Source organism: Truncatella angustata (genome assembly GCF_020726525.1).
Source record: "Truncatella angustata strain MPI-SDFR-AT-0073 chromosome Unknown BKA67scaffold_7, whole genome shotgun sequence".
Taxonomy (NCBI): Eukaryota; Fungi; Ascomycota; class Sordariomycetes; order Amphisphaeriales; family Sporocadaceae; genus Truncatella; species Truncatella angustata.
This window is the reverse complement of record NW_025763387.1, coordinates 2,617,370-2,641,346: the sequence shown is the minus strand read 5'-3', so window position 1 is coordinate 2,641,346 and position 23,977 is coordinate 2,617,370. Positions and strand designations below refer to the sequence as shown.

Below are 23,977 nucleotides of genomic sequence, written 5' to 3'. Positions count from 1 at the left end.
GGGCTGAATTATTTAGCAAGGCTGTCGGCATGTAATGCACGTGGCGTGGTAACAACAACCCTTGCTAGAAGCTCTTCTAAAGATCTTGGAATCCTTGACACGTGCGGGCCTCGTCCGCAGCAGTTCTTTACATCTTCAAAATCGTTGTGAGCTTGACTTTTCCGACGGACAATATTCTGTGTCCCTTGAGCATTTAACTTGGTAACTTTGAATCACAAGATTCGGAGTACATCGCGACTACCACAACTAACATTTCACGTTGCAGAAATGCTTATATGAAAGCGTCCTCGTGATCATCCTCTAACTTATGTCCACCCAAGTTATAAATTCTAGAATTCCAGCTGAAAAATCCATAAATGGCCCAAACGCCTGGAGCGGCAGACACCGAATTCCGCATTATCTCCGCATCGCAAAGCAATGTGGGGTTATACTTCATGACGTTTTGCGGCGTTTGTAAGAAGTGCCGAGGTGTTCGTGAATATAAATCTCATATATGGTTATATCTGCCCGGCCCAATTTCACAATTGTTGTCCAGGATTCTCGAGAAAACCGTGGGACCCGCAAAAGACAACAAATAACATAACCATGTCTGACAACTCGAAGATCGCCGTGCTCGATGTACGCTTTACCCCGCCATGAAAGATGTTTATGAGGGAAAGAAGATACCCCGACGACTAACAACTTCTTTTCCGTAGTCGACTCTCGTCGATAGGCTCCCCGCCTACTCCAAAGTCCTCTTCGACGGCAAGGCCCAGAAGAAACTCACCTTCGAGCAGATCGCGCAGGAGCTGGGACGGGGCGAGGTGGCCGTGGCCGCGCTGTTCTACGGGCAGGCGCAGGCGTCGTCCGAGGACATTGACAAGCTCTCGGGCCTGCTGGGCGTCTCCAAGGAGAGCCTCGAGGCCACCATGGGCGGGTTTCCCGACCGCGGCCGCGCTGGCCCCATGCCCCCCGTCGAGCCCCTCATCTACCGCCTGTACGAGATCGTGCAGAACTACGGCTACGCCTTCAAGGCCGTCATGAACGAGAAGTTCGGCGATGGTATCATGAGCGCTATCGCGTTCTCGTCGAAGGTGGAGAAGGAGGTTGATGAACAGGGTGTTGCTTGGGTGAACATTACGCTCAGGGGCAAGTGGTATGCATTCCCGACTGCGCATTCATGTTCGAGTTCAACTAATATGTTTTAACAGGCTGCCTTTCACTCGCTTCTAGATGTTCATGGATGCCGGATAAGCCGACTAGTGGAAGTTATTGCATGATACCAGTACCAAATTATAATATAACCTCAAAGTATATGATTGATAGCCTTCAGCATGAACTGTTTCCATGTAAGACTGTTACAACCAGTAGTGATGAGTGACAATAGTCATGCATTGTTAGCAATTTCGGTATATAAAATCCAGTGGATTTTCACAGTATCCTTCCAGCCTGGAAAGGCAGACCTGAGATTCTTCTCGACCTTCTGATACATGTGCAGTAGCTGCGTCGCAAGAGTGGGACTGTGCGGCTGACTTAACCTCACGTCGTGGAACCGTATTGAGCCAAAGTCCACTCTCCGAGACCCTCTTCTTCTGCCATACGCATATCTTTCCAGTCGTGTGACGAGGTATCTGTGTGTCAAGGCGAAGCCCCTAACCCAGCGACCCTGGAGTTCAGGCCACGAACTAGCAAGGCAGTCACGCAAAGACGAAAAACCCCAAGAATGACCACTTGTATCGTCTATCAGTGTCGCATCCAGTTTCTCTAGGCTTTACAGACCCAATTCTTCTCCAAAAGCTGGCGGAACATAGGCCAATCACCGCCATCGTAGGGATACACCAGATCGGTGTGGCAATTGATCGGAAAATTAAAAATACAGCATTCGGCTTGGCTGAGTTCTCAATCATCGGCACAGTATCGTGTGCAAGAGCATCCACAGCAAGAGTCCAGTTCGAATCATCAGGTTCCTATAAAACCTGGAAGGTAATTCTCCTAGTTCTCTGTCTCGCGGCTATATCGATTTCCCTGTACTCTCGTTCTAATCTGGCGATGTCACGTGTACAAATATGAGATAAAGGAAGCAAACAATGTCTACCACCTCAATTTGTTCCTCCAAAACCTGATTTGTGAGTATGCCGACCCTGATGCCACGAGCAGCGCTACTTGAGCGCCGCGATCGTGTATTCAAGGGGGAACGTTTACGATCGTACATTCGACGTGTGCTAAGAGGTGTCGGCATGTGATGATCCAGATGCTCCAAGCCACCTGGGCCTTCGCGTATTACATGAACGCTCACTGGAGGTGTTCAGAAATCTCGCCAGATCTGAAGCCTGATCTCGGTTGGCAGATCGCTGAAGCGCGAGAAGGCTGGTGAAGGCCCAGGCGCAGTGGCAGCAGTGATAGCATCGGCGGCCATGCTCCCAGGCCGAAGGCGACGAAAGCTGTTGCCAAACCATTCCATCATGTGCCCTGCGGGCTCAGGATTTGCAGTTCAAGGAGGCCGGGGCGCTGTTCCCGATTGTGAAGGTTGGGGCGGATAAAAGCTTATGACTCCATCAGCACGGCGACCAAAGCAGTCAAATTGACTGCTCACGGACGGCTTCTGTCACCAACTCAGCAGCACGATCGAGACGTTAGACTGTTGCATTATTTTCTGCTCAGTCACGCCGAACTTATGTTTCTAATACAAGACAGATTGCTAGAATGTGGTCTTCTCAAAAGCAAGAAAAAATAACAAAAATTCTTACTGTACGAGTTGTTGATGTGTTGGGTTTTATGTGCTGTCGACGACCGACTTGGCATAACCACACTGAGTAAGGGTAAGCACAGATCTATCTTGCGGCTCCGTGAGTGACAGTATCGATACAAAAAGAGTAAATCTGAAGCTCCAGCATCAATTGGTATGAGATTTATGCACAGCAAGTTCTCTTGAACCTGTTTGTGATTGCACGTTTCTTCGGTTAGGAAGTCTGAAGCACTTACATCTCTGACGTGAGCCTTGAGCATCTAACCTAACCTAACTTCGGATTTTAGTGTGCTACGAGTCTATATCTAACTTTAGAGGATGGGTAAACCACAAACGAGACGACCAAGTATCAGAAGTCATGATCAATGATTGCCGGTATGTGATAAATGAACACAGGGCACGTTGAATGCATGGATTGTCATTGTTTTACTGTGTCAAGTGCGAAAAATGCCAAAGGAAACGCCTCCAGCTTCCGCGTCTCCAACCTTTTAGTGGACCGGAGCGAAGACGAAGACGAAGCTAGGACCCCACCTCGTAAGCGGTGAGACGCTGGAACGGTTAACCCCTGCAACGATAGGCAGAAAAAGTTCTGGTATCCCAAAATTTTGGAACGATTGAAGCTGGAGACTGCCGCCAATCTACAACACCAAGATTATTCTGATTGCACAAATCCGTCATCATGGTCACCAAGAGCAAACTCAAGATGGCCCTTGCCGCCGAGAAGGGTGTCGATTTCCAGAAACTGCACCAGAAGAAGGCCCGTAAGGAAGCCGCCAAGAAGAACCCGTCGCAAGGCAAAGGCAAAGGCAAAGCCAATGGCGGGGCAGACGATGAATGGGAAAGCGCCGATGAGGTCCAAGAGCAAGCCGGCGCATCCGCCTCCGAAGACGACGAGAGTGAGGATGAGGAGGCCCAGCATATATCCGTTCCCATGGATGACGAATCCGACAGCGATTCTGAAATCGAAATGGAAGCGAAGATCGAGCGCAAACCCAAGTCCATATTGAAAGCAAAGAACGCCGCAAAGAGCGCTGCCAAGAAGGTTGCCGACGAGGAAGAGGAGGATGAAGAGGAGGAAGAGGACGAGGAAGACATACCCATGTCTGACCTAGAGGACCTGCCCGAGGAGGACAAGGAAGATCTCATCCCCTATACCCGACTCACTATCAACAACACCACCGCCCTCACAGCCGCCCTGACTCGCATCGCATTACCTACCGACAAATCAGTTCCTTTCGTCACACACCAATGTGTAACTAGTTCCGAGAAGACCGCAGACGAAATCGAGGACGTCCAGGACGACTTGAAGCGCGAGCTGGCTTTCTACAAGCAGTCTCTGGAAGCCGCCAAGAAGGGACGCGCTCTTCTCAAGGCTGAAGGCGTGCCCTTCAGCCGTCCCAATGACTTTTTCGCTGAGATGCTCAAGGACGATGGCCACATGGAGAAGGTCAAGGCTAAGCTGGTGGAGGACGCATCCGCCAAGAAGGCCTCCGCAGAGGCTCGCAAACAGCGTGACCTCAAGAAGTTCGGCAAGCAGGTACAGGTTGCCAAGCTTCAAGAGCGCCACAAGGAGAAGAGGGACACATTGGAGAAGATCAAGTCCTTGAAGCGAAGTAAGCTCCCTTGCAACAACCCCTCTGATAGTTTCAACCATTTGCTAACGATCTGCAGAGCGCCAAGAGTCTGGTGATGCTGCTGGCACGAACGAGGCTGATCTCTTCGACGTCGGCGTTGATAGCGAACTCAAGCAGCAAAAGTCATTTGGCCGTGGTCGCGAGGGCCGCGACGGTGGAGCTGGCGCAAAGAGGCAGAAGAAGAACGAAAAGTATGGATTCGGTGGCAAGAAGAAGCATGCCAAGTCTGGTGATGCCATGAGCAGTGCGGACATGAGCAGCTTCAGCGCCAGGAGGATGAAGACGGGCGACAAGGGCAAGACGATGAAGACAGCCAGATTAGGCAAGGCCAGAAGGAATGCTGGTGCTCAAAAGCGATAGGAGGCTTTGGGCATCCAGTCTTGAGTTAAATGCATTCCGGAGTTCATGGTTCTTGGGACATGGTGGGCTCTTGGGCACGCCCACTGCGGCCTTTGTCAAAATATACCAATTGTATGACCTAGAAACACGTTGCTGTTCCTGTCGTGAGAGTCTAACTTCCGAAACCCATTCGAGTCTAACCGTGTTCCCTACCAACATTTGAGAACCGCAGCGACCATCAAAGTGAGCTGCACTCGCATTTGTAAAAACATGAATCACCCGAAGGATTCTCGATGGACTACCTGCTACATATGTGCTGTAGGGTACTCCGTATGCATATCGAAGTAGCGGGGCATGACCTGGATGCGGTAACGCTCGGGCTCTTTAACTTAGACTAGCGTGTGTCTTGGTGTGACTTGGGACAAGTGACCGGGGGGATCGACTGTGACGGGGACGAGGACGAGAGGTCGGTCAATGACGGCGCTTGCCTGATAACATGACCGAATCCACTTGAGGTATCTCGTGCTTCTGAAGCTTCGATCCATAGCAGCCTTCCCATCAAATAAATATATTTGCGACCGACTTCTCAGCAAGCCGCTTGTCTTTGCTCCCGAGCGTCAAATCATCAATTCGCCTCCCATTATTAGCCAACAGATATCTTGCGCGGTATCTAAGAGCAGCTCGTTCGAGCATTTGCCCGTCTCCATCTTCGAAAACAAATCCGCCTAGTCTTCAAGCGCCCACTTCATTATGGCTTCTAGGAAGAAGGTCCTCCTTAAGGTATTTTGGGTCCTCGGGCAAACCATCGAAGCGGCTAGGCTAATGTCGATATTTGCGGCATAGGTCATTATCCTGGGCGACAGCGGTGTAGGCAAGACGAGCTTGATGAACCAATATGTATGTTGATGCGCTCACCGGTAGATCCACGACCGAACTCCCACGAACGCGGCACAGGAGACATGTCTGCAAGAGATGGCATACTGATGATACATGGTTCGAACAGGTCAACAAGAAGTTTAGTGCTAGCTACAAGGCCACGATTGGCGCCGATTTCCTGACAAGAGAGGTCTTGGTTGATGACCGACAGGTGACCATGCAGGTAAGAAGAACATGCGCAGCATCCTTGTCCGTCTAGGCGAGACTGACGACGGCTAGCTATGGGACACGGCCGGCCAGGAGCGCTTCCAATCATTGGGCGTTGCCTTCTACAGAGGTGCCGACTGCTGCGTCTTGGTGTACGATGTCAACAACTCCAAGAGCTTCGACGCCCTTGACAGCTGGAGAGACGAGTTCCTCATCCAGGCCTCACCCCGCGACCCAGAGAACTTCCCATTCGTGAGTCAACTAGAGCTGTTTGGACAGGCGCATTTTCGCTAAGCCCGTGATCAGGTTGTCCTCGGAAACAAGATCGACGTCGAAGAGAGCAAGAGAGTTGTGAGTTCGGCCTCAGCGTGATCAGAGACAGCCAGCTGACTGTCTTATCAGATCTCAAATAAGAGAGCAGCAACCTTCTGCCACTCCAAAGGTGATATCCCTTACTTTGAGACCAGCGCAAAGGAAGCCATCAACGTCGAGCAGGCATTCGAAGGTAAGCTGGGCTCGACTGGACAGCTGAATTTCCCAGCTAACACTGCATCTAGTCATCGCAAGGAATGCTCTCGCCCAAGAGGAGTCTGAGGAGTTCAGCGGCGACTTCCAGGATCCCATCAACATCCACATTGAGAACGACCGGGACGGATGCGCATGCTAAAAAGTCTTCGCCATGTCTGGTAGACAGACATGCTATGAAGATCAAACTCGACCCTCTGACATGGCAGTCGTTTCGCATTTCCTTCGGCGTTAACTCAATGTAGCATGTGCCATTATGTTCGAATATGTCTTCGGCCCGCTGTCTAGTCGCTACAGCCGGGATCAGGTTTAGTGGTCATCATGAACTGTTTGGTTGTGGCAGTTTTGAGTCGACGCTTTTCTGGTGGCAGTGCGATAGACGGAACTTCTTGGTGCATTACGCAAAATACAGTAGAACAAACAACCCTTTTTTTCTTCTTCTTCGTCTTTTCTTCTTCTTTTCCCTTTCGCTCTTGAATTGATAACGACGTATTGGTATATGCACATAACAAGGCATCATCCTCGTGCTGAGTAAATATTGTAGATAACCTAGAAATAGCATCAGTCTGCTAATCTTGCTGATCCCCGGGCGTGCCGATAGTCCCACTGTTCATTCTGCAGGTGTTCACTAAGGTTAACTATTAGAGGGGTGGCGCGCACCGGCACCCGTTCGCCAAGCGCGTCCTGTGCCTGCTGGCTTGCATCAGGATCAGGGGTCCATGTCTCGTGTCCAGGCCTCAGGCTTGTGAAGGAATGGAGTGCCGACTAATCCGTCCAACTTTCTTCATTGAAACGTGCCTATCTAACAACCATCGTCACTCTTTTCAACTGACATTCGCAGTTATCGCTGAATATTATTTCCTCTCGTCTTTGAGCATCCATCTCGCCCTCCGCAACCGGTTACCCTCTATCCTGCAGGGCCAACCAATGTCGTCATACTCACAACGGTTGGACGGCATCTGGAACCGACTTCTCCGATTCTGTACGATACCATCCCCATAAGGCTGCCACTACAGCCCGTCGCGAAAGAGAGTGCCGGCAGTATGGCACCAGAACAGTTGCTGCCCTCCGAGATGGAAGCGGAGACGGATCTAGTTGGGAGGAGGCAGTCGGATTCTCTAGAAATGCCCATGGAGGATCTGTCAGCTTCATTCATGTCGCGGCGAAGCGCTGCCTCGACCGCCCCGCGGAAGACCAGCTTTCTGAACCTTGCGAGGAGGACTCTGGGCTTGACTTGCCTGTTGGTGACGGTGTTTTTGTGGACAGCATCGAATTTCCTTGCTAGTGTGAGTTGCGACGACACAACCCCTATTATGACGAAAGAGCCCATATGCTGACAGAGACGCTTCACAGTACATTTTCTCAGATCATACCTACGACAAGCCTTTCTTCGTCGTATATGTCAACACCTCGATGTTTGCCTTCTCCATGATACCCATATCCATCAAGTATATCCGCGAGAATGGCGGCTTCGGGCAGGCGCAAGAGAAGTTGATGCAGGCATGGAGGGAGAAATCACTGCGGCCGCTCAACATGGAGAGTATGAAGGCACAGGTCAACGAGGACGACGACGAACTGGCGGCGGGACTCCTCGGGGATGATCAAGGCGACATCGACGCACACGAGCTGCAAAAGCCGACGGAGAAGCTTGGGCTGCGCGAAACCGCCCGCCTGAGCTTGGAGTTCTGCATGCTGTGGTTCTTCGCCAACTACTTTGCCTCGGCCTGCCTGCAGTACACGAGCGTCGGCAGCGTCACCATCCTCACGTCTACGAGCAGCGTCTGGACGTTGATCTTGTGCGCCGTCATGAAGGTCGAGGCCTTCTCCGTCCGCAAGCTCATTGGCGTCATGGCCTCGCTGGCTGGCATCATCTTGATTTCCACGGTGGACTTATCGGGCAAAGACAACGATGCGGATCGAGGAAACTTTCCCCATAAAACACAGCGACAGATCGCCATTGGCGACGCGATGGCCCTCATCAGTGCTATGGTCTATGGAGTCTACGTCACTGTGATGAAAGTACGAGTCGGCGATGAGGACAGGGTCAGCATGCCGGTATTCTTTGGGCTCGTTGGTATCTTTAACATTGTTTTGTTATGGCCATTATTCTTCGTACTGCATTTTACTGGCATCGAAACAGTAAGTCAATCAGTCTTCTCACTTGCCATGTCGAGCTGTTGTATTAACATCTGTGTAGTTTGAGATGCCACCGACCGGGAAGGTATGGACGATCATTTTTCTCAACTCGATATCGTCTTTCGTCAGCGACATGTCATGGGCATACGCCATGCTTTTGACGACTCCTTTGATCGTGACAGTTGGGTTGTCACTGACGATACCCCTTTCTCTCGTCGGCGAGATGATCCAGTACCAGCAGTTTTCCAGTTTCCTATACTGGGTTGGCGCAGGCATCGTCCTACTTTCTTTCTTATTTATCAATCACGAGAGTCACGAAGAGACCGAAGAATCTGTAATCGAATCATAGATCGGATCTTGGGACCGAGGATAGACAGCGTTGGCGCTTGGATATAGCATTTAACATGATTGAATATATGTCCATAATATCGCATGACATTGGATAACCCGACCTATGCTCACCAAATACATTGGTCCAAGAGGCGCAAATCCTAATCACACAGTTTCTTATCAGATCGTGCTGAAACCTTGGCGAATCGCAAACAGCATATGCAAGGGGTCCCTACTGTGGCTTGCCGCATGCTTGGGTGCAAGGAGAAGTCCAAACCCCGCCACTTCTCGTCACTTGTCCAGTCTCCAATCCTTCAAAGTGCCCCTGAGGACAATAATACTTGATCTTTCCTGCCTCCTCATAACTGTTCTCCGAGTTGGCAGAATCTGCATATTCGTACAGCGGGAGGATATTGTAGATCCTGCCAAATCAGTGGAGACAGTCAAAGAGATGCATTGAACCATTGCTGGGCCTACCTCGTTTCCAGACGAGGTGATCGCCCATATGACGAACGCCATCGGCCGCACCCGTAAACCGGTGCAAAAGGCCGGTCGTATCATGAGCCTCCCCTTCGACCCCGGAATTGACTTGCTAAACCCTTATAATAGACGCCGATGCCTCGATGACTATGGCCGGGGTCTTGATGTTGTGAGACTGGAGTATCCTGGTGCGCAACCTAACCCTCAGGATCGCGGGCCTTGGTTCCCGCGAGCGCTGGCCGATCCACCTGTTGAACGGCCACCTCACTGCGCAGCGCGTCGCGCAGAAAGGATGCGCGCGGAGAGGGCACGCCTCGACTGAGATATACCTTGTTCGCGAGACCCAGCGGCGAGGCCCGCCAGCAAGGATGGGGGATGGAGAAAGTGGACGACAAGGTCGAGATTCAAATTCTACCGGATCAGGGACGCCCAAGTCACCTCGGGGTCTCAGGAGCAATCGCAGCTGGGCTTTATCGAGCAACTGAGGATGCGCTAGAGGACAGGCTCCCGCAGTGGCAGGACACGGTCAGGTTCCATTGATGGTTGTCGATGTGGACATCTCACGGCAGATCTCGAGATCGGTACTGCTGAGATTCTGAACAAGAGCGGTGTGCCTGGTGTGTTCGTGACTGAGCGGTTGGTTGGCTATCAGAATGGTCTCAATAAGTCCTCGGACGCTCTCAACCGCGAACCAGTGTGGGCTTTGCTCGGCAGTATATAGCTATAGTCGAATACCGCGTCGTGGTTGCAGTTATAAGCGAAGGGGGCACGTTCTAGCAGAGTTTCAGTGCAGTGTGCTACTGGTGAACTTATGAAAACCATTATGGCTGTTCCGTCTCGATCAAGGCTCCGAGAAGGGCCCGTCTAGCCCTTGAAGAAGTCAATTTATGTAATGATTGTGCTTGTGTACTTGTTCGCATTGCCAAACTGTGTTTGATCATCGTGCCCCAATGATCATATAGTACTTACCACATCGCGAGATTTCTAGTGCACCTGTGTGTCCAACCAGACTTTGCATGGTCAACAGCGCGGGTTTCGTGTCGCAGTGCAGATCGAATTCGCTGCGGCTGATAAGAAATCGAATGGCCAAACTCTAACTAATACCTCAACGGGGGATCTTCAGGGGACCCCAAGCCGGGCGGGGAGAGTTTGACCCCGCTTGTGTGAAAATCCCATGCTCGCGAAGATGGGATTTTAAAAATGCGCGTTAAGACTACCACCTACCTATCCTATGTATCTGCTTTGTGCTTCAATCCTGTGAACGCTTCCGAAGCAACACGAAGCCTTGTCTAAGTACTTGTGGGAGCTAGTTGTAGTTACGTTTTATAATCTAATCAAATATTTCGAAGAATGAATTGAAGGCGATGGATGCATTCCATCGAAAATCTGCCATGTCTTTTGTTTAGCTTGGCATAGTGTTATCCAACGTCCCCAACCTTGATGAGAATTGAAGGCCGGCACCGACGCTTTGCGTTAAGTTATCGTGACCACAACTGGCGATTGATTTGAAAGAAATGAGGAATTTGTAGATGAGATGGGATTGTCAATTGTCTGGAGACCGCTCCGACTCCTTTTGTAAGTCCTGGCTTTTGAGGTTCTGTGGATCCGTACGTGCAGTACTGGAAGACCCCAAATCTCAAGAGATCGCTCGGGCGGGTACAGTGGCGGTCACTATTGCCCTATCCGTCCTAAGAGGGATCCACTGACCCAGTCATATGGCTCAAAGGTCCGCCTCGAGGCACCTCAATTATGTGACCGGCGGGCCATGGGGCGACTTCTGGTTAGAACTTTTCCTTTCCATGAGGGCGACTTTACCCTGAATGCCACGACGAGCAAGAGCAAACCAGCCAAGGTCCCGATCTTTCTGCTACACTAACGTTAACTTAGAGCCTTGCAAATCCGTCGACTAATTGTCATTGGGCCGCCGCTTGTGCTGCTGCTGGAGTCATGTCCAACTTTAGGGCGCCTTATCTGCAAGTCGAGTATCCCACATGGTCGCACGTGTCGAGACCTTTTGTAAGGAGCCTCAATCTTCTAATTATCACCTACCTGCACCATCACGTCACACGACATTGATTTATACACTTGTTTTCCCAGGTTTGCGACGAGGCTGTCTTTGTGTTTCGGGATCCTCGTGTCATGATTGACAGCTTTGCTCCCTTCCGCTACGCGCTGTGCTTCCTTATTAACCTACCTATACTGGGTCCCGCTCGCTCAACGTTGTTCTCTCCGAGCAGTCGCTAATAGGCGAACACGGGTTGCCGTTGTGGTCAGCACCTGAACGTCATCTGTTCAGGAGCGACCAACAACTGCCTTGCACATTGCGCCTCCCGTCAGTCACGTAGTGCACCAGCTCACATTGACGACTGCGACGTGATTCCGTCATTGTCGCTTTGCATCACCTCAGTTTCACAAGTCAGCTTTTAATGTCACCCAAGGACGTCCTGGTCTCGCATCCCTCAGTATCGTCGATCTCAACTCCGCCAATACACCTATGAGCCTAATGATTTTTGAGTTTCGAAACAACAACTTTACATCATCATACGTCACAAGATTTCTCACCCTTCTCGCATTTCCCGGAAGATGCCCTTGAAAGCGGAGGAAACAGCACGCTCTCTCGGAGACTCGATCAATACGGCGACGAGATCCGTTCACACGAAACTTAATAAACTCATCGTTGCCCGCCTGCCACTGGCTATCCCGCCACAGGCTCAGGACCCTTCGAATTATGTCTCCGGTCTTCTTCACATCACCCCTATCTACAACACTTTCGAGTCATTATGGCAAGACATCCTGAAAGCGCCAGTCTCGAAATCAGAAGGGAGTGGCACCGTGTCGGATGGCCACTCGTGTGAGGGTTATAAGCCATCCTCGGCTGTCCACCACGTACCCAATGGACTGGATGCTCCACATGGCCCAGTGGTTTGCTCGAGAGTACAGTCCCTCCTCGATCATTTGCACACGACCGACTTGGAGCGGACCGAATCCTTGAAGCAAGACATTGCGTCGATGTCAGGATGGTCGCCAGAATTACTGGAGCAGCAACTCGGCTCCGCCGCCGAGTCACCTTTCCTCTCAGCCTTTGTCGAGCATATACGGCGGGCTGTACAAGAACGCCCACATGTTCTTCTGGCCTACGCCTGGGTTCTGTACATGGCCCTCTTCAGTGGCGGCCGCTTCATCAGAGCCTCCCTGTCTAGAGTCGATCTAAGCTTCTGGTATGCCATTTCCATGGTATCTGGCGCTCGTAGAGAATCCGTTATGATACCTCTTCAATTCTTCACATTCACCTCGCCCAACGATGGCGATGACATCAAGCTGGCGTTCAAGAAGCGCTTGGCTGAGTCGGAAATGCTTCTGACCAGAGAGGAGCAGGACGACGTCATCACCGAGGCGCAGCGCATCTTTGAGTTCATGATCGAGGTTGTCGGTGAGCTTGACGAAATCTGTGGGATGGATGACGTCGAGATCAAAGAAGACCAGGAAGAGGGGATCATGTGGCGCATGAGTAGATTGCTGGGCTTGAGGACGAGGGATAGTCAGTAGCGCTTCCAGACTCTCCACCAGTCCCTCTCGCAATGTTGTTTCACTACCTGCGTGATCTGCCCTTCTTGCCCAGCTCCTCTTCAGTCTAGAGATGACTAATCGTCGGCTGCTACAGGTGTTGTGGTAGCCAAGGAGCGCAAGGCGTGGACGAGACTGCTCTCAGAGCGCAGCATAATAGAAGAAGAGGACGATTACAACGAGTATGAGGAAGGCGGCGACGGCGACTACGATGCAGATGGCTCAGTGCAGACCAACGAAAGTGCAAATGATGGCTCATTACCTTGTTGGCATGGAGAAGACCGCAGCGAGGAGAACAGACACCTAACCTTCGCGGAGAGGCGTGCATCGGCACCAAGATAAGATGAGATGGGACGAGATTAGATGGATGATTGGCCATGAGCATTGGAACCGGCGTTACGGGATATAAGGATAGCACTACACTCACTACGTATACGATACCCCTCATTGATAACATTTTATCAATTGTCAACAGAGATTTCAAATCTTTCAAACTTTTATTATATGCCATATGTTTATCACAATTTTATTTTATAGGAATGACAAGATTATTTTGAAAACCAATTCATCATAGTTGTTAAATAAGTATTCGAACCACTCTCAGACGCGTGACACATTATGACGAATTCATGAAATCGCTCGGAGTTCCTCGCTTGCATACGTAAGCTTCCCCACCTAGGGAAGCGGAAGCACGTTGAACCAAACCAACAAGAAGTATATGCGTTAGCAGACTACAATTGCCGACGTTAGCATTCTTGGCGAGATGAATTATGTGTCGATCTTCCCAAGACCTCGACCCGAGGCTGAATTATCTACGAAGCCTTGCAGCTATAAAAACACGCTGAAAAGGAAGCGCAGTGCGACACAGGTTGCTTGTAATGCCTGTCGCATGGGGAAAGTCCGCGTAATGTTTAATATCCTTATTACTCACGGGCTTTCTGCTAATTATGTCACTGCCAGTGCGATGGAAGCCAACCGGTTTGCGGGAGATGTCGCAAACGATCGGCAAAATGCGTGTACAACGATCGGCTGGAGATGAGCCATGATGCCGTCGAGGTTCTAGAGCTTATGCAGGTTTTACCCCAGCAGACAGCCTCCCAGATCCTGAGCCTCTTACGGACAACTGACCCAGCTTCCATCCTTTCCATCGTGAAAGGCGGCATGGACGGCAAGCGAAGCCCCTCGGTCCAGGACGCAGTGCACGCTGTGGCAGCCTCGAGTTCCTCGCCGCTGGAGTTGGAGTTAATCGCCAGAAATCCGGCATCGTATGTTTTCTTGCATCAGGTCTCGGTCACTAAATTGGAAGCGAGTGATCTGCTTCGTCCCACCCATCTGTCTCGTGTGTGTTATCAGGGGCAGATGTGCATTCCGTTGCCCTATGTGTACCATCCTGAGTCTCTCCGGTCCGCCACCAATCGTGTTGGATTGATGCAAACGCCTGTTAAATTCGGCAGCAGCAGCTTCTCCAGCAGTAAAATTATTGGCGCAGCCAATATCGCCGCTGGCCGGGATATCGCACCTTCTCGAAACCAAGCTTCTGTACACTGTCGTCCACAACAGAGCGTACAATTATGTGACGACCGCTTAGGGTCTCTAAGGATAGGGTTCTGGACAGATATCCCTATAGACAGCGACTTCGCAGCACGCATTATATCATTATATTTGGAAACCGATCATCCCTTGCTAGGCATATTCGACCCTGATTGTTTCGTCTCTGACCTGGTCAGCCATCAACACACGTCATGTTCCTCATTCCTTGTCAACGCACTACTCTCTTGGAGTTGCGTACGTATACTTAATAATGCAGCATTGGCCAACACGTGATGTGCTAACACTTAGCATAGCAGATGTATAGTGCTATTGACAAAGTTGCTGAGGAATATGCTCGACAATTTTGTGCAAAGGCGGAGCGTCTTTGGACTGTAGAAAAGAATTGTGACTCATTGCTCAATATGGCTGGCGCTCAACTGTTAAGCTTGGCCTCCATGGCAAATGGTAAAGACTATCGCATGCTGGATTATACAAAGGTGGCAATTCAGATGGGCACACGGCTGGGACTTTTCGGCCTCGAGGAGAATAGTACCAGAAACCTGAATCAGGACATGTCCGAAAGTCTACGAAGTGCCAGCTCTTTCACTGCCTGGGGGATTTTCAACTGGACAGTGTAAGTCAAGCTGCTTTTTCTTCGATTGACAGAAATACTCACGCTCTAGATTAACTACACTTTTCTACCAACAACCGGGTACAGACTGTCCAAGGTACCCGCCTACCTTGCCGATACCCGGACACAATGCTTGCGAGGACTACCGGGACTTGAGTTTCGACGGAGATTCACATAAGAGCAATGTCAGGATGCCTCACTATATGGGGATGACGTTCCCGGCAGCCTGCCAATTTTGGCGCATATTACATGAAGTGTCTCTAACCTACCTTGATCCTCGAAACCATCTGAATCGACACCGATTGAGCCTCGGTTTTGCAGAACTGAAGTATCGAGAAATCCTTGCATGGGCAGAAAACTTGCCATCCCCACTCATCCAGAAGGGCAAGAACCCACACCATGTTGTAATTCTCCAGTAAGCCCTATATTTACTCTGTTCCAAAATCGGTCGGGCGGCAATGGTTGGTAACAAATTCAGTATATGGCTTCACGCCGCAATACTCGACATCTTCCGTCCCTTTCTCAAAAGGCCGGACTTCGAGCGTCTGCACCTAAAGACTTTTTCTGCCCCACGCAGCACTCCCGCAGCCGCGTACTGCGCATCCGTCAATCAACTCAAGCATCTCATTATCTACTATCGCTGCGTATACGAGTCATCGAGCTATACCATGCTGTGGCACACAGCCCTTACGTACGTGGCAAATGCCGTTTTACAAGATACGAATGACCCGCAATGGTGGCTGTACTTCCTCCTGTGTATATACGGCTACGAGTCGCTGTGCCGGTCCTTCCGTGTCTCGCAAGCCATCGGTCGCGGGTTGTTGACAATGGCACTGCGCGACAGGGATACCACAGTTAGTTCCGCCCGCAAGGTCATAGGAGAGCTCAGGGAGCGAGGGCTTGGTCACAACCAGGGAACTATTCAGGCAAAGTTTATGGCGGATCTTGAGCTGGCTGTAACGGATCCCAGGGTCGCGACGGTTGAGTATTTGGCCGAAGATTTCGAGGGTCTGGCTTTCTTTCGGGAGTTCACTAATTCTGTTGACGGGAACAGGTTGGAGCGAGATTGGGCTGATGGAGCGGATCCATGCTCTGTCTCTGGCACTGGAACACCACTTGAGCAACTTCTTGACGTCTAGGCCTAAAGTCCTGTGAGCAAGGCTTACAGGTGCATCTCGTCCGGGTCGCTGGCGGTATCTGAGGTTTCTGAATGCCTAAATTGAGGCCTTTGGGCTTCGTAGGCGATTGCCATCACGCTGAAAGACTCTACCAAAATTACGAGCAATATTCAAATGCTCGACAAAGTGGACTTATTAAAGTGCTTTAATACTGAAATTTCGTGAATAGCGATACTATTGACTTTTCTATATAAAGTTAGCTTCTAATTAGTAATAGGGAATCTTATTTATGACAGTTTTACAAAGTCTACCTTCTTCTATCCAGTAATTCCTTAACGTATACGAAAAACTGAAAGTGATTGCCTCGAGTGGCTAACTCTCACTGCCATGCGCAAGGAGGGCAGTAAGCGACCTTGCCAGACCAACTGCTAGCGGCATTAGATTCCAGTGAGCATTCTGTGAATTAGCCACAAATTCTGAGACGGAACTTGGACCGTCTCCGCGTGAAACAAATGGGTATCATTGTTAGAACGTCGGGGTTTGGCACGATAGTTGATCCAAACACTGAAACGGGATAGTTCCGTGGATTGGCTGTTGTATAAAGAACTCGATTCTCTAAAGAGTCTTCCTTTCCCTCGCAACACTTCGTAACGGCTTCCTCCGCGATTCCTGATCGGCGCAGCCGCGGCGTACAGTGGGGTTTGCAGAATTCAACAAATCGTCGTACCACAGACTATGCATTGCCACCAAGTCCAACGACCATAGAATTATCAAAACCTCCTAGACAGGTTTGACAATGGCATCTGTAGATGCCTTATAGTATTCATGGGTCATATAGGCATTTACCCAGCCACTGAAAAAGTATACAGTTAGCAAAAGATATCGGGAATCTGAACGATATAAAATTTCGAAGAGATAGAGAGTTGTTACGTCGTGCTAGCCGTTACAATGTCAAATTTTATGGAACATCAAGCTGTCCTCCTAGGAATGTTCCGGACATGAGGGGGCAAACCTGGATACATAATTTGGCGGATACCTTATCCTGCTATGATCACCCATATTCCAGTAGCCAGATCCTCCATATTTCCAAGCCCCCGAGCGATCCTTGAATGAGTCATACATCTCATAATAGGCGGGATTATGGATCTCAACTTAATAGCTCTTCAAGCGCGGCATGTTCGTGAACGAGTTTAGCAAGTCGTATCGCCGTCCCCTTTGGCGGCGAACCATGCTAGGCGAGGGCCTAGGTCCTCATCCCCAAGGTTTTAAGGTGGAAGCACGGCGTTGAGTTCTTCCAGGGTGTATTCGGACAGGGCCAGATAACCCAAGGCGACTTCAGTTAAGGAGAGACTCAGCAGGTCATACAGACGGCGACATGTCGAGTCAAGAGCTGCATATAACAGAGCTCGCTTGTTTTCGTGTGAATCGGATTAGCAAACAAGGTCGATATATTCAAGACCTTGCAACAACTACGGAACCATTAGTATTATTCCGCCTAGAAATTCGTCATGGAGCACTAAGCGTGGTTTACCCATCGTTCTCGCTCGGGAGAATATTCATTTACCGGCGACAAGTAATCAATTGATCGTTCCACGAGACGCACATCATGGGCAATTACATCGACGGAACCTCGATTTAATGTTGGCATGGACGTGCACCTGATCAACTGCTGTGATAATAACCTTGCAGAAATTTCTTGTCTAAAAATGCGATGGCACATCCGAGCTGTCCGATTTCTCAAGGTGGTAATCTTGACACGAATACTTGCCAAACATGATCGCTGACGGACTCTGTTCCGTTTTCCAAACGGAAGGAGGTTGAAAGGATCTCCCGTCGATAGAAACCCCGACAGAAACGGAAAGACTCAGCCCGCGTCAAGGACAGATTCCGTGGAAAACCAACCGCGGAAACCGGGGAAAGAAGAGCCCAAGCATCTGCTGCATGCCCGAGCGCATATTTCTTGATCAGGGTATGCTTATGGTGCATTCGCAGGATTTTGCGGAAACCCAAGTCACAGAACGGGTCTATTAATCGTTCCGGCACATCATGCAGCACATCGAGAAGCTCGGTTTCAGGGCGATTTGGGCGAAGGGATGGTGGTCCAGACGTTTCTACTAAAAGCACCGCATACGGCAGCAAAGCTCGAGGCGCATATTGCTGCAGAGTATCGATTGCCACCTACGAAAACTCCTCCGATATCGCGTAAAAGCAACGATAGGAAAGGCGGCATTGTGCTAGGCTTTGAATGTCACGAAGAATTCTTAGAATTGCTACTATGAGTTCGCATGGTAATTCCGTGATTGAGCCATTGTTGTACTCGGTTGCTCATCATGCAGTGTGTTGAAGCTGAGAGGGTGGGGGACAAACATACAATGGTGTTGAGCAGATATTTGACAATGTTTATTGTGAACATCTAATAATTCTTGTTGGTGACTGTGCGACTTCAAATCGTATATGTGAGTCAGCGTTGCAGAGATAAGGGCCTTGTCTGCCGTTGGGGGTAAGTCGCAGCACGGTTAATTCCGTGTCGCAGCAGTCCCGAAGGCACTAACTAAATTCTATAATACGACTGAATTAGTTTATATGAACGCTCAGAAAATCATTGTCAAGCTCCGATATCAACGAGATCTATCAACATTATTTTATAGAGATATCATAGCAAGATAATGGGTCGGATTCTGAACTAAGGCAGCTCAATATACCCGGTATCCTGATAACCTTTGACGTTGATCCGACGGAGCCAGTGCAGATAAGAAATGCTAGGCTTACTCGTATGATATGCCCAAGCAGCCCACAAGCCAGTTGGGATAATCCATTTCCTGGAAGCGCAATAAAAGAAAACGGAAACGCAATCCTATCATGTTTCAAAGAATGTCGCCAGGCAGCGCGCAACCGCTTGCAGTCCCATTCACCTCATTCGCACAGTACAAGGAGGCACTCGAGGAGTATTACAAGAACGGCTGGATTGGTGTAACAATCCGCCCATGAAACATCCAGGTTACCGCTCTCACGTTGTTACCTGGCACCGATACAGTCGCGGCTTCCCGGATCAACCCGAAGAAAGGTTCCCGATTTTCTTTTTCGAGTATAATCGGTATGGATAAGGTACATCTCATGCATCCCTTTGATTCTCAGAATGCTTTGACATGACAGAACCAAGATCGAACTGATGCTGATATTGCCTTTCTGTCGAGCCTCCTATATCACCAGACCTAAGCGCCACCACTTTCGCGTGCTTCACTTCCTTTGCCGTACAAAAGAGGTGCAGAATAAAAGATATCGCGCGCCACATCGTAACCTAGCGAAACTCATTTATATGTCACAGAAGTAAAGCACCAAAATGGGTATTATATTTACTCTAAGTATATCTTAATGTATAAAAAATTATAACAATCAAAGCGGTTTGAAGCAAAAGTCTAAAACATGATGTCAGTTTTTCATTGGCTTGGAACGCCACCTCTTAGCATTTTGGCCGGAAATCTTTAAGTGAGAAAACGTTGAGATTTAGTGATATATGTATGGGGTGGTCAGATATATCATGAGTTGTATTTTACGAACAACCCTAGCACCCTATCTGTACAGACCCAATTAAAACAACGTCAAACTACATTTACGGTCACAGGATGTGAAGAGCCCACCATGACTGAGAAGCCCGCTGAGCAACTGCGGCATAAAACAAACTAGTATCCGCAATGCAGCCACTGCTCCAGAATCTCCTGAACTGATACATACTTTTCGCCGTATAGTTGCCTTTCCTTCATGCTATCAGTAGGTACACTTAATGGACATCCCTGGCACTTCCTGTTAGAGCTACTTGTCGAAGGAAAACACATGATACGATGGCTACTTTAAAAATTCCTCGTCACTCCAGGGCTGATCTTTTCCAGCTCATCCCTGAGGTCTCGCCAAACACGGTCTTGGAGACCCTTGTCTGAAATAAATACTGATGATAGTTCTGCGATGCCACAATCTTCCAAATATTGACCATGTGATTCAGGACCTGCTAAACCTGCATGGATCAAAGTCCTACTTCCTTGCTCTGTCGACCGCGCCAAGAGGGCTTGCATGGCTTGAAAAGCAAATCTATCGAATCCCTGCGCCTCGCGAGCTAGCTCTGAATAACACAGTCCCGGGCTGACTAGGTTAATAGTTACCGGGTAGCTGTCCGCAGGGTGAACACCAGCGATACGACGGAGGGCAAGGATGCCCAGGAGCTTTGATATCGGATACTGTTCTTTCCAATACACGCCATTAGCGTAGTCGGCGTCGTTAAGCGCTTTGAATATCATGTCCTCTCGCTGCTGTGGGAAGGTTGTATGCTTATGTGCTCCTGAGCTTGTGATGACCAGGTTTGGACGAACGCTTAATTCTTCGGCCGTAGCTCTGAGCTTAGGAAGCACCATAGCTACAAGTAAAAAGGTGGAGATGAAATTGACGGTAATCGTAGTCTCGTTTCCCTCAGTCATGGAAAATCTAACGGGTATTACACCGGCGTTTGCATGGAAGATATCGACTCGATCCAGCTCAGTGTCCAGTCGGCCGCAGAAAGCCTTTACACTTTCATAGCTGGCCATGTCTAGCAGCCAGACGTCGATGATTGTATTTTTGGCTGCTGTATGCTCGATATCTTGTTTTGCGGCGAAACCCTTTTGCAAGTCGCGAACAGCGAGGATCAATCTGCTGGCACCAAGCCGTGCATAGTGTCGCGCCGCTTCCTTTCCCAAGCCTGTGTTGCTCCCAGTGATGACAACCGTCCGTCCGTAGCAAGAGGCCGCTGGGTAGGGTAGCTTGCGTGTTTCCACGATTTGGCTGTATAGAAAACCCATTGTATCTTAGTCACTGCAAGTTGTCTACACTTGTACCAGGAACTTATTTGATAATGATTCTCCAAAGTTGGTCTATGTACAGGTCTCGTTTGCACATACCATCAGCAAAATGACTTTTATGTACTTCCTCCGTCGGCGGTGTTCTAGACAAATCAATTCCGCCGTGTAGAGGATGGCGTTACGCATTATTTTAACTGGCTGGTTGTAGGCTCTGGGGCTCATCATAGGATCGGCGGGGCACCCCTGATATACCCTAAATATATCAATCTCACGCGATAGGATGACCTAAAATCGCATTTCGGAAGATTCGGACTTTGACGAACCCCGCTTCCAACTGTAGTAGTAGAGGGCAGCGCATCGTACTCAACACCTCAGAGTAATTGTCTTGACAATCTTTATGACTGAATTGTGCTAGACTTGTGAGGCATATTAAAGTTAAATAAAAGCACTGTGTAACTTAAACTCGCAATGACGAATTATTGCGAGCGTGATGTTGGCGCTCATCACTAGTCTAGACTAGTGGTATTTGAGAGTCTTTTCCACGAAGGCACGAGCATCAGTCACCATGCATAAGCCGCGCATAAGTAGGTGATCTACGGCTACTATACGGCTCAATGAACCGAAGCGCTAATCCAGGTAATTGGACCTCGCTTAGATCCTTGATTAAGATAGCTTTGTACCAGGTATCCTTGAGTCGCCGCATTATTAAAAGCTTGTTTTAAGGTTGATCTTCGAGCAACCAGTTATTCGAAGAATGAAAATTGAGTTGATGGTATACTTGGCAGAGTGGCGCCGGTTCTCCAATAAGAATAACGGGACGTATACGACCGCGCCTAAACTAGAAAGGCGCACTCGTTAGGGGAAAACGGCGTCGGTTTCCGTCAATCGGACAGAGGGAGCAGTCGAAAAGTGGGCAAACACGGACCTTACGGAGCATTATTCAACACATTGAAATGGTAAGACTGGGGCGCCCGTGGATATCAAGAATTTACCATAAATATAGGTGATCTCTCGCGGGCGGTGTTTGTGATATGCATCCCCTAAGCACTCCCTACCCGGACGTAAAGTCGTCACGAGCGCTGTCCCGCAACCATCGAAAAAGTTTTGCTACTTTTGTTCATTTGAACACTGATTCAAAATGAGGGCATCTCTGTTCGCCTGCAGTGCCATTGCTAGTGTTGTTGTTGCGCAACAGCCTGCCTGGGCCCAATGTGGAGGGCAAGGATATACTGGCGACACTAGTTGTATTTCCGGGTATACATGTGTCACGCTCAACGCCTGGTACTCTCAATGCCAAGTCAGCTCTGCCACGACCTCATTGGTCACCGTGACCAAGACCACTGCTACAGCTACAGCAACTTCCTCGTCAGGAGCTACGATCAAAGACGTCCAGTTCCTTGGCAGAGTCAACCCTGCAACCAAGGAGCTGAGTTGGTCGGGCACCGGTATTGCTTTCACCTTCAAAGGAACGTCTGCTTCTATCGGTTTGAGTTCATTGTGGGGCACCAACAGCGCTGATTTGGTTGTTGATGATGGGGAGCCTATTGTTATTGCCGACGTCTCAGGCAGTTCCATATCGACTCCTGCCGGGCTATCCAGTGGCACGCACACTGTCGTCCTGCGCAAGCGTTCGGAGGCTCAGATGGGCTCGATATACATTGGCGATGTGACGACCAATGGCGTTGCTGGAACCTATGCCGCTCCGACTCGCCGTATCGAGATCATCGGAGACTCCATCAGCGTTGGCTATGGTCTCGACGGCACACTCCCGTGCACGAACAATGCGTCCGTCGAGGATGCTCCCAAGACATACGGCGCATTGGCTGCTGAGGCGCTTGATGCCGACTACAGCATCATCGCCTGGAGCGGCAAGGGTCTAGTCCGTAACATCGCAACTGGATCTGTCGACACCAGCCCGCTCATGCCGGAGCTCTGGACTCGATATGGCGGCAACGATGCAGACAACAGCTACACCTTCCCCTCTGGATCCGTTCCTGACGCTGTTGTGATAAATCTTGGCACCAACGACTTCAGCTATCTCAGCGCTCGTGATCCGATTGATGCGTCCGTGTATGAAGCTGGATTGGTGGATTTCGTCCAGACCATCCAAGAGCATTACCCGAAAGCAGAGTTTTTTCTCCTGAACTCTCCGATGCTGAGCGACACCTGGCCCACGGCGGAAGACGCGCAGAAAACAACACAGACCAACGCCATCGAGGCTGCCATCGCCGAGCTCAACGACACCAAGGTTCATTTTGTCGACTGGCCTACCCAAGGCTCGGACGTAGGTTGCGATTATCATCCCAATGCTGCCACCCATGCAGCGGAGGCAACGGTTCTGGCTGACGCTATAAGTGCGGCGCTGGGATGGTGAGGTGCTTTTATGCACTTTTAGTGTTAGTGTGTCGGCCAGAAGTGCTTAACGACGCTGGGGTTTAAAATCATTCATGTTTATATTTTGAGCCCATCAAATGTTCATTTAATCCTAGTAATTTGTATATTCATATATCCGGCTCTACTGGGATACACAATGATGAAAGTAGGAGATGCGGGTCTTGTTGCTGGTCTCCTATCTTGTTACAATCTTGAGGCATGTGAATACCGTACAAAATTCATCTGTGAATTATTTCCCACTAAATCCTTATTTAAATGTTTTCTCCAGAGAACCGCACCGAGCTCTGATTTTAACATTGGCATCCGTACATAGCCAAAGTTGATATGTCTTTAGAAGAAAAGCGTTTAAATTGGTTCCGGTTGAAACCACGCATTCGGCCGTCTTCTCTAAAAGTTTCTCACCTCTGGCCAACTCTAGCTCTGGTATGTCTAAATCTTCTGACCGACCTGCCAGCCTTACGTGATGATCTGCATGAGAGTTTCGTAGGTAGAATACTGAAGGTTCGCAACAAGGATACCTAGGATGATGATAGAGCATCGGCGGACCGTAGCCACTTCCGAGAAGAAACGTGTATTGAAACATGCTTTGTTGAAGATACACTTGGAGTCTGGAGCCTACGTTTGACAATTCGACAGACTGAACATTTCTTTTTCTTAGGTTG

General features: G+C 49.6%; 8 protein-coding genes across 8 annotated transcripts; 7 read left to right on the top strand and 1 right to left on the bottom strand.

Annotated features, from left to right (window-relative positions):
* The first annotated feature begins 234 nt into the window (after positions 1-234).
* On the top strand, positions 235-1,444 carry BKA67DRAFT_380667 (cyanate hydratase). The gene is made up of 3 exons (XM_046096548.1): positions 235-618; positions 696-1,135; positions 1,191-1,444. The coding sequence occupies exons 1-3, from the start codon at positions 586-588 to the stop codon at positions 1,210-1,212; spliced, it is 495 nt and encodes a 164-aa protein (XP_045955599.1). The 5' UTR covers positions 235-585; the 3' UTR covers positions 1,213-1,444.
* A 1,960-nt stretch (positions 1,445-3,404) lies between these two features.
* BKA67DRAFT_539087 (eukaryotic rRNA processing protein EBP2-domain-containing protein) lies at positions 3,405-4,719 on the top strand (the record flags this gene model as incomplete). Its single annotated transcript, XM_046100578.1, has 2 exons — positions 3,405-4,338; positions 4,397-4,719. The coding sequence occupies 2 exons, from the start codon at positions 3,405-3,407 to the stop codon at positions 4,717-4,719; spliced, it is 1,257 nt and encodes a 418-aa protein (XP_045955598.1).
* Positions 4,720-5,448: 729 nt separating this feature from the next.
* On the top strand, positions 5,449-6,448 carry BKA67DRAFT_522286 (small GTPase superfamily; the record flags this gene model as incomplete). Its single annotated transcript, XM_046098360.1, has 7 exons — positions 5,449-5,478; positions 5,542-5,595; positions 5,702-5,797; positions 5,854-6,033; positions 6,088-6,132; positions 6,184-6,286; positions 6,339-6,448. The coding sequence occupies 7 exons, from the start codon at positions 5,449-5,451 to the stop codon at positions 6,446-6,448; spliced, it is 618 nt and encodes a 205-aa protein (XP_045955597.1).
* A 1,012-nt stretch (positions 6,449-7,460) lies between these two features.
* On the top strand, positions 7,461-8,791 carry BKA67DRAFT_522066 (uncharacterized protein; the record flags this gene model as incomplete). Its single annotated transcript, XM_046098338.1, has 3 exons — positions 7,461-7,592; positions 7,660-8,445; positions 8,504-8,791. 3 exons carry the CDS (start codon positions 7,461-7,463, stop codon positions 8,789-8,791), a joined length of 1,206 nt encoding a protein of 401 aa, XP_045955596.1.
* Positions 8,792-11,617: 2,826 nt separating this feature from the next.
* Positions 11,618-12,893, top strand: BKA67DRAFT_380496 (uncharacterized protein). The gene has a single exon (XM_046096547.1). It carries the CDS (start codon positions 11,836-11,838, stop codon positions 12,796-12,798), a length of 963 nt encoding a protein of 320 aa, XP_045955595.1. The 5' UTR covers positions 11,618-11,835; the 3' UTR covers positions 12,799-12,893.
* A 401-nt stretch (positions 12,894-13,294) lies between these two features.
* Positions 13,295-16,390, top strand: BKA67DRAFT_576722 (uncharacterized protein). The gene is made up of 5 exons (XM_046103590.1): positions 13,295-13,720; positions 13,777-14,601; positions 14,661-14,980; positions 15,030-15,392; positions 15,456-16,390. Exons 1-5 carry the CDS (start codon positions 13,580-13,582, stop codon positions 16,114-16,116), a joined length of 2,310 nt encoding a protein of 769 aa, XP_045955594.1. The 5' UTR covers positions 13,295-13,579; the 3' UTR covers positions 16,117-16,390.
* A 3,273-nt stretch (positions 16,391-19,663) lies between these two features.
* BKA67DRAFT_576718 (uncharacterized protein) lies at positions 19,664-20,980 on the bottom strand. The gene has a single exon (XM_046103589.1). It carries the CDS (start codon positions 20,919-20,921, stop codon positions 19,944-19,946), a length of 978 nt encoding a protein of 325 aa, XP_045955593.1. The 5' UTR covers positions 20,922-20,980; the 3' UTR covers positions 19,664-19,943.
* Positions 20,981-22,016: 1,036 nt separating this feature from the next.
* BKA67DRAFT_628347 (SGNH hydrolase-type esterase domain-containing protein) lies at positions 22,017-23,295 on the top strand (the record flags this gene model as incomplete). The annotated part of the gene is made up of 1 exon (XM_046105567.1): positions 22,017-23,295. The coding sequence occupies exon 1, from the start codon at positions 22,060-22,062 to the stop codon at positions 23,293-23,295; it is 1,236 nt and encodes a 411-aa protein (XP_045955592.1). The 5' UTR covers positions 22,017-22,059.
* Positions 23,296-23,977: the final 682 nt, after the last annotated feature.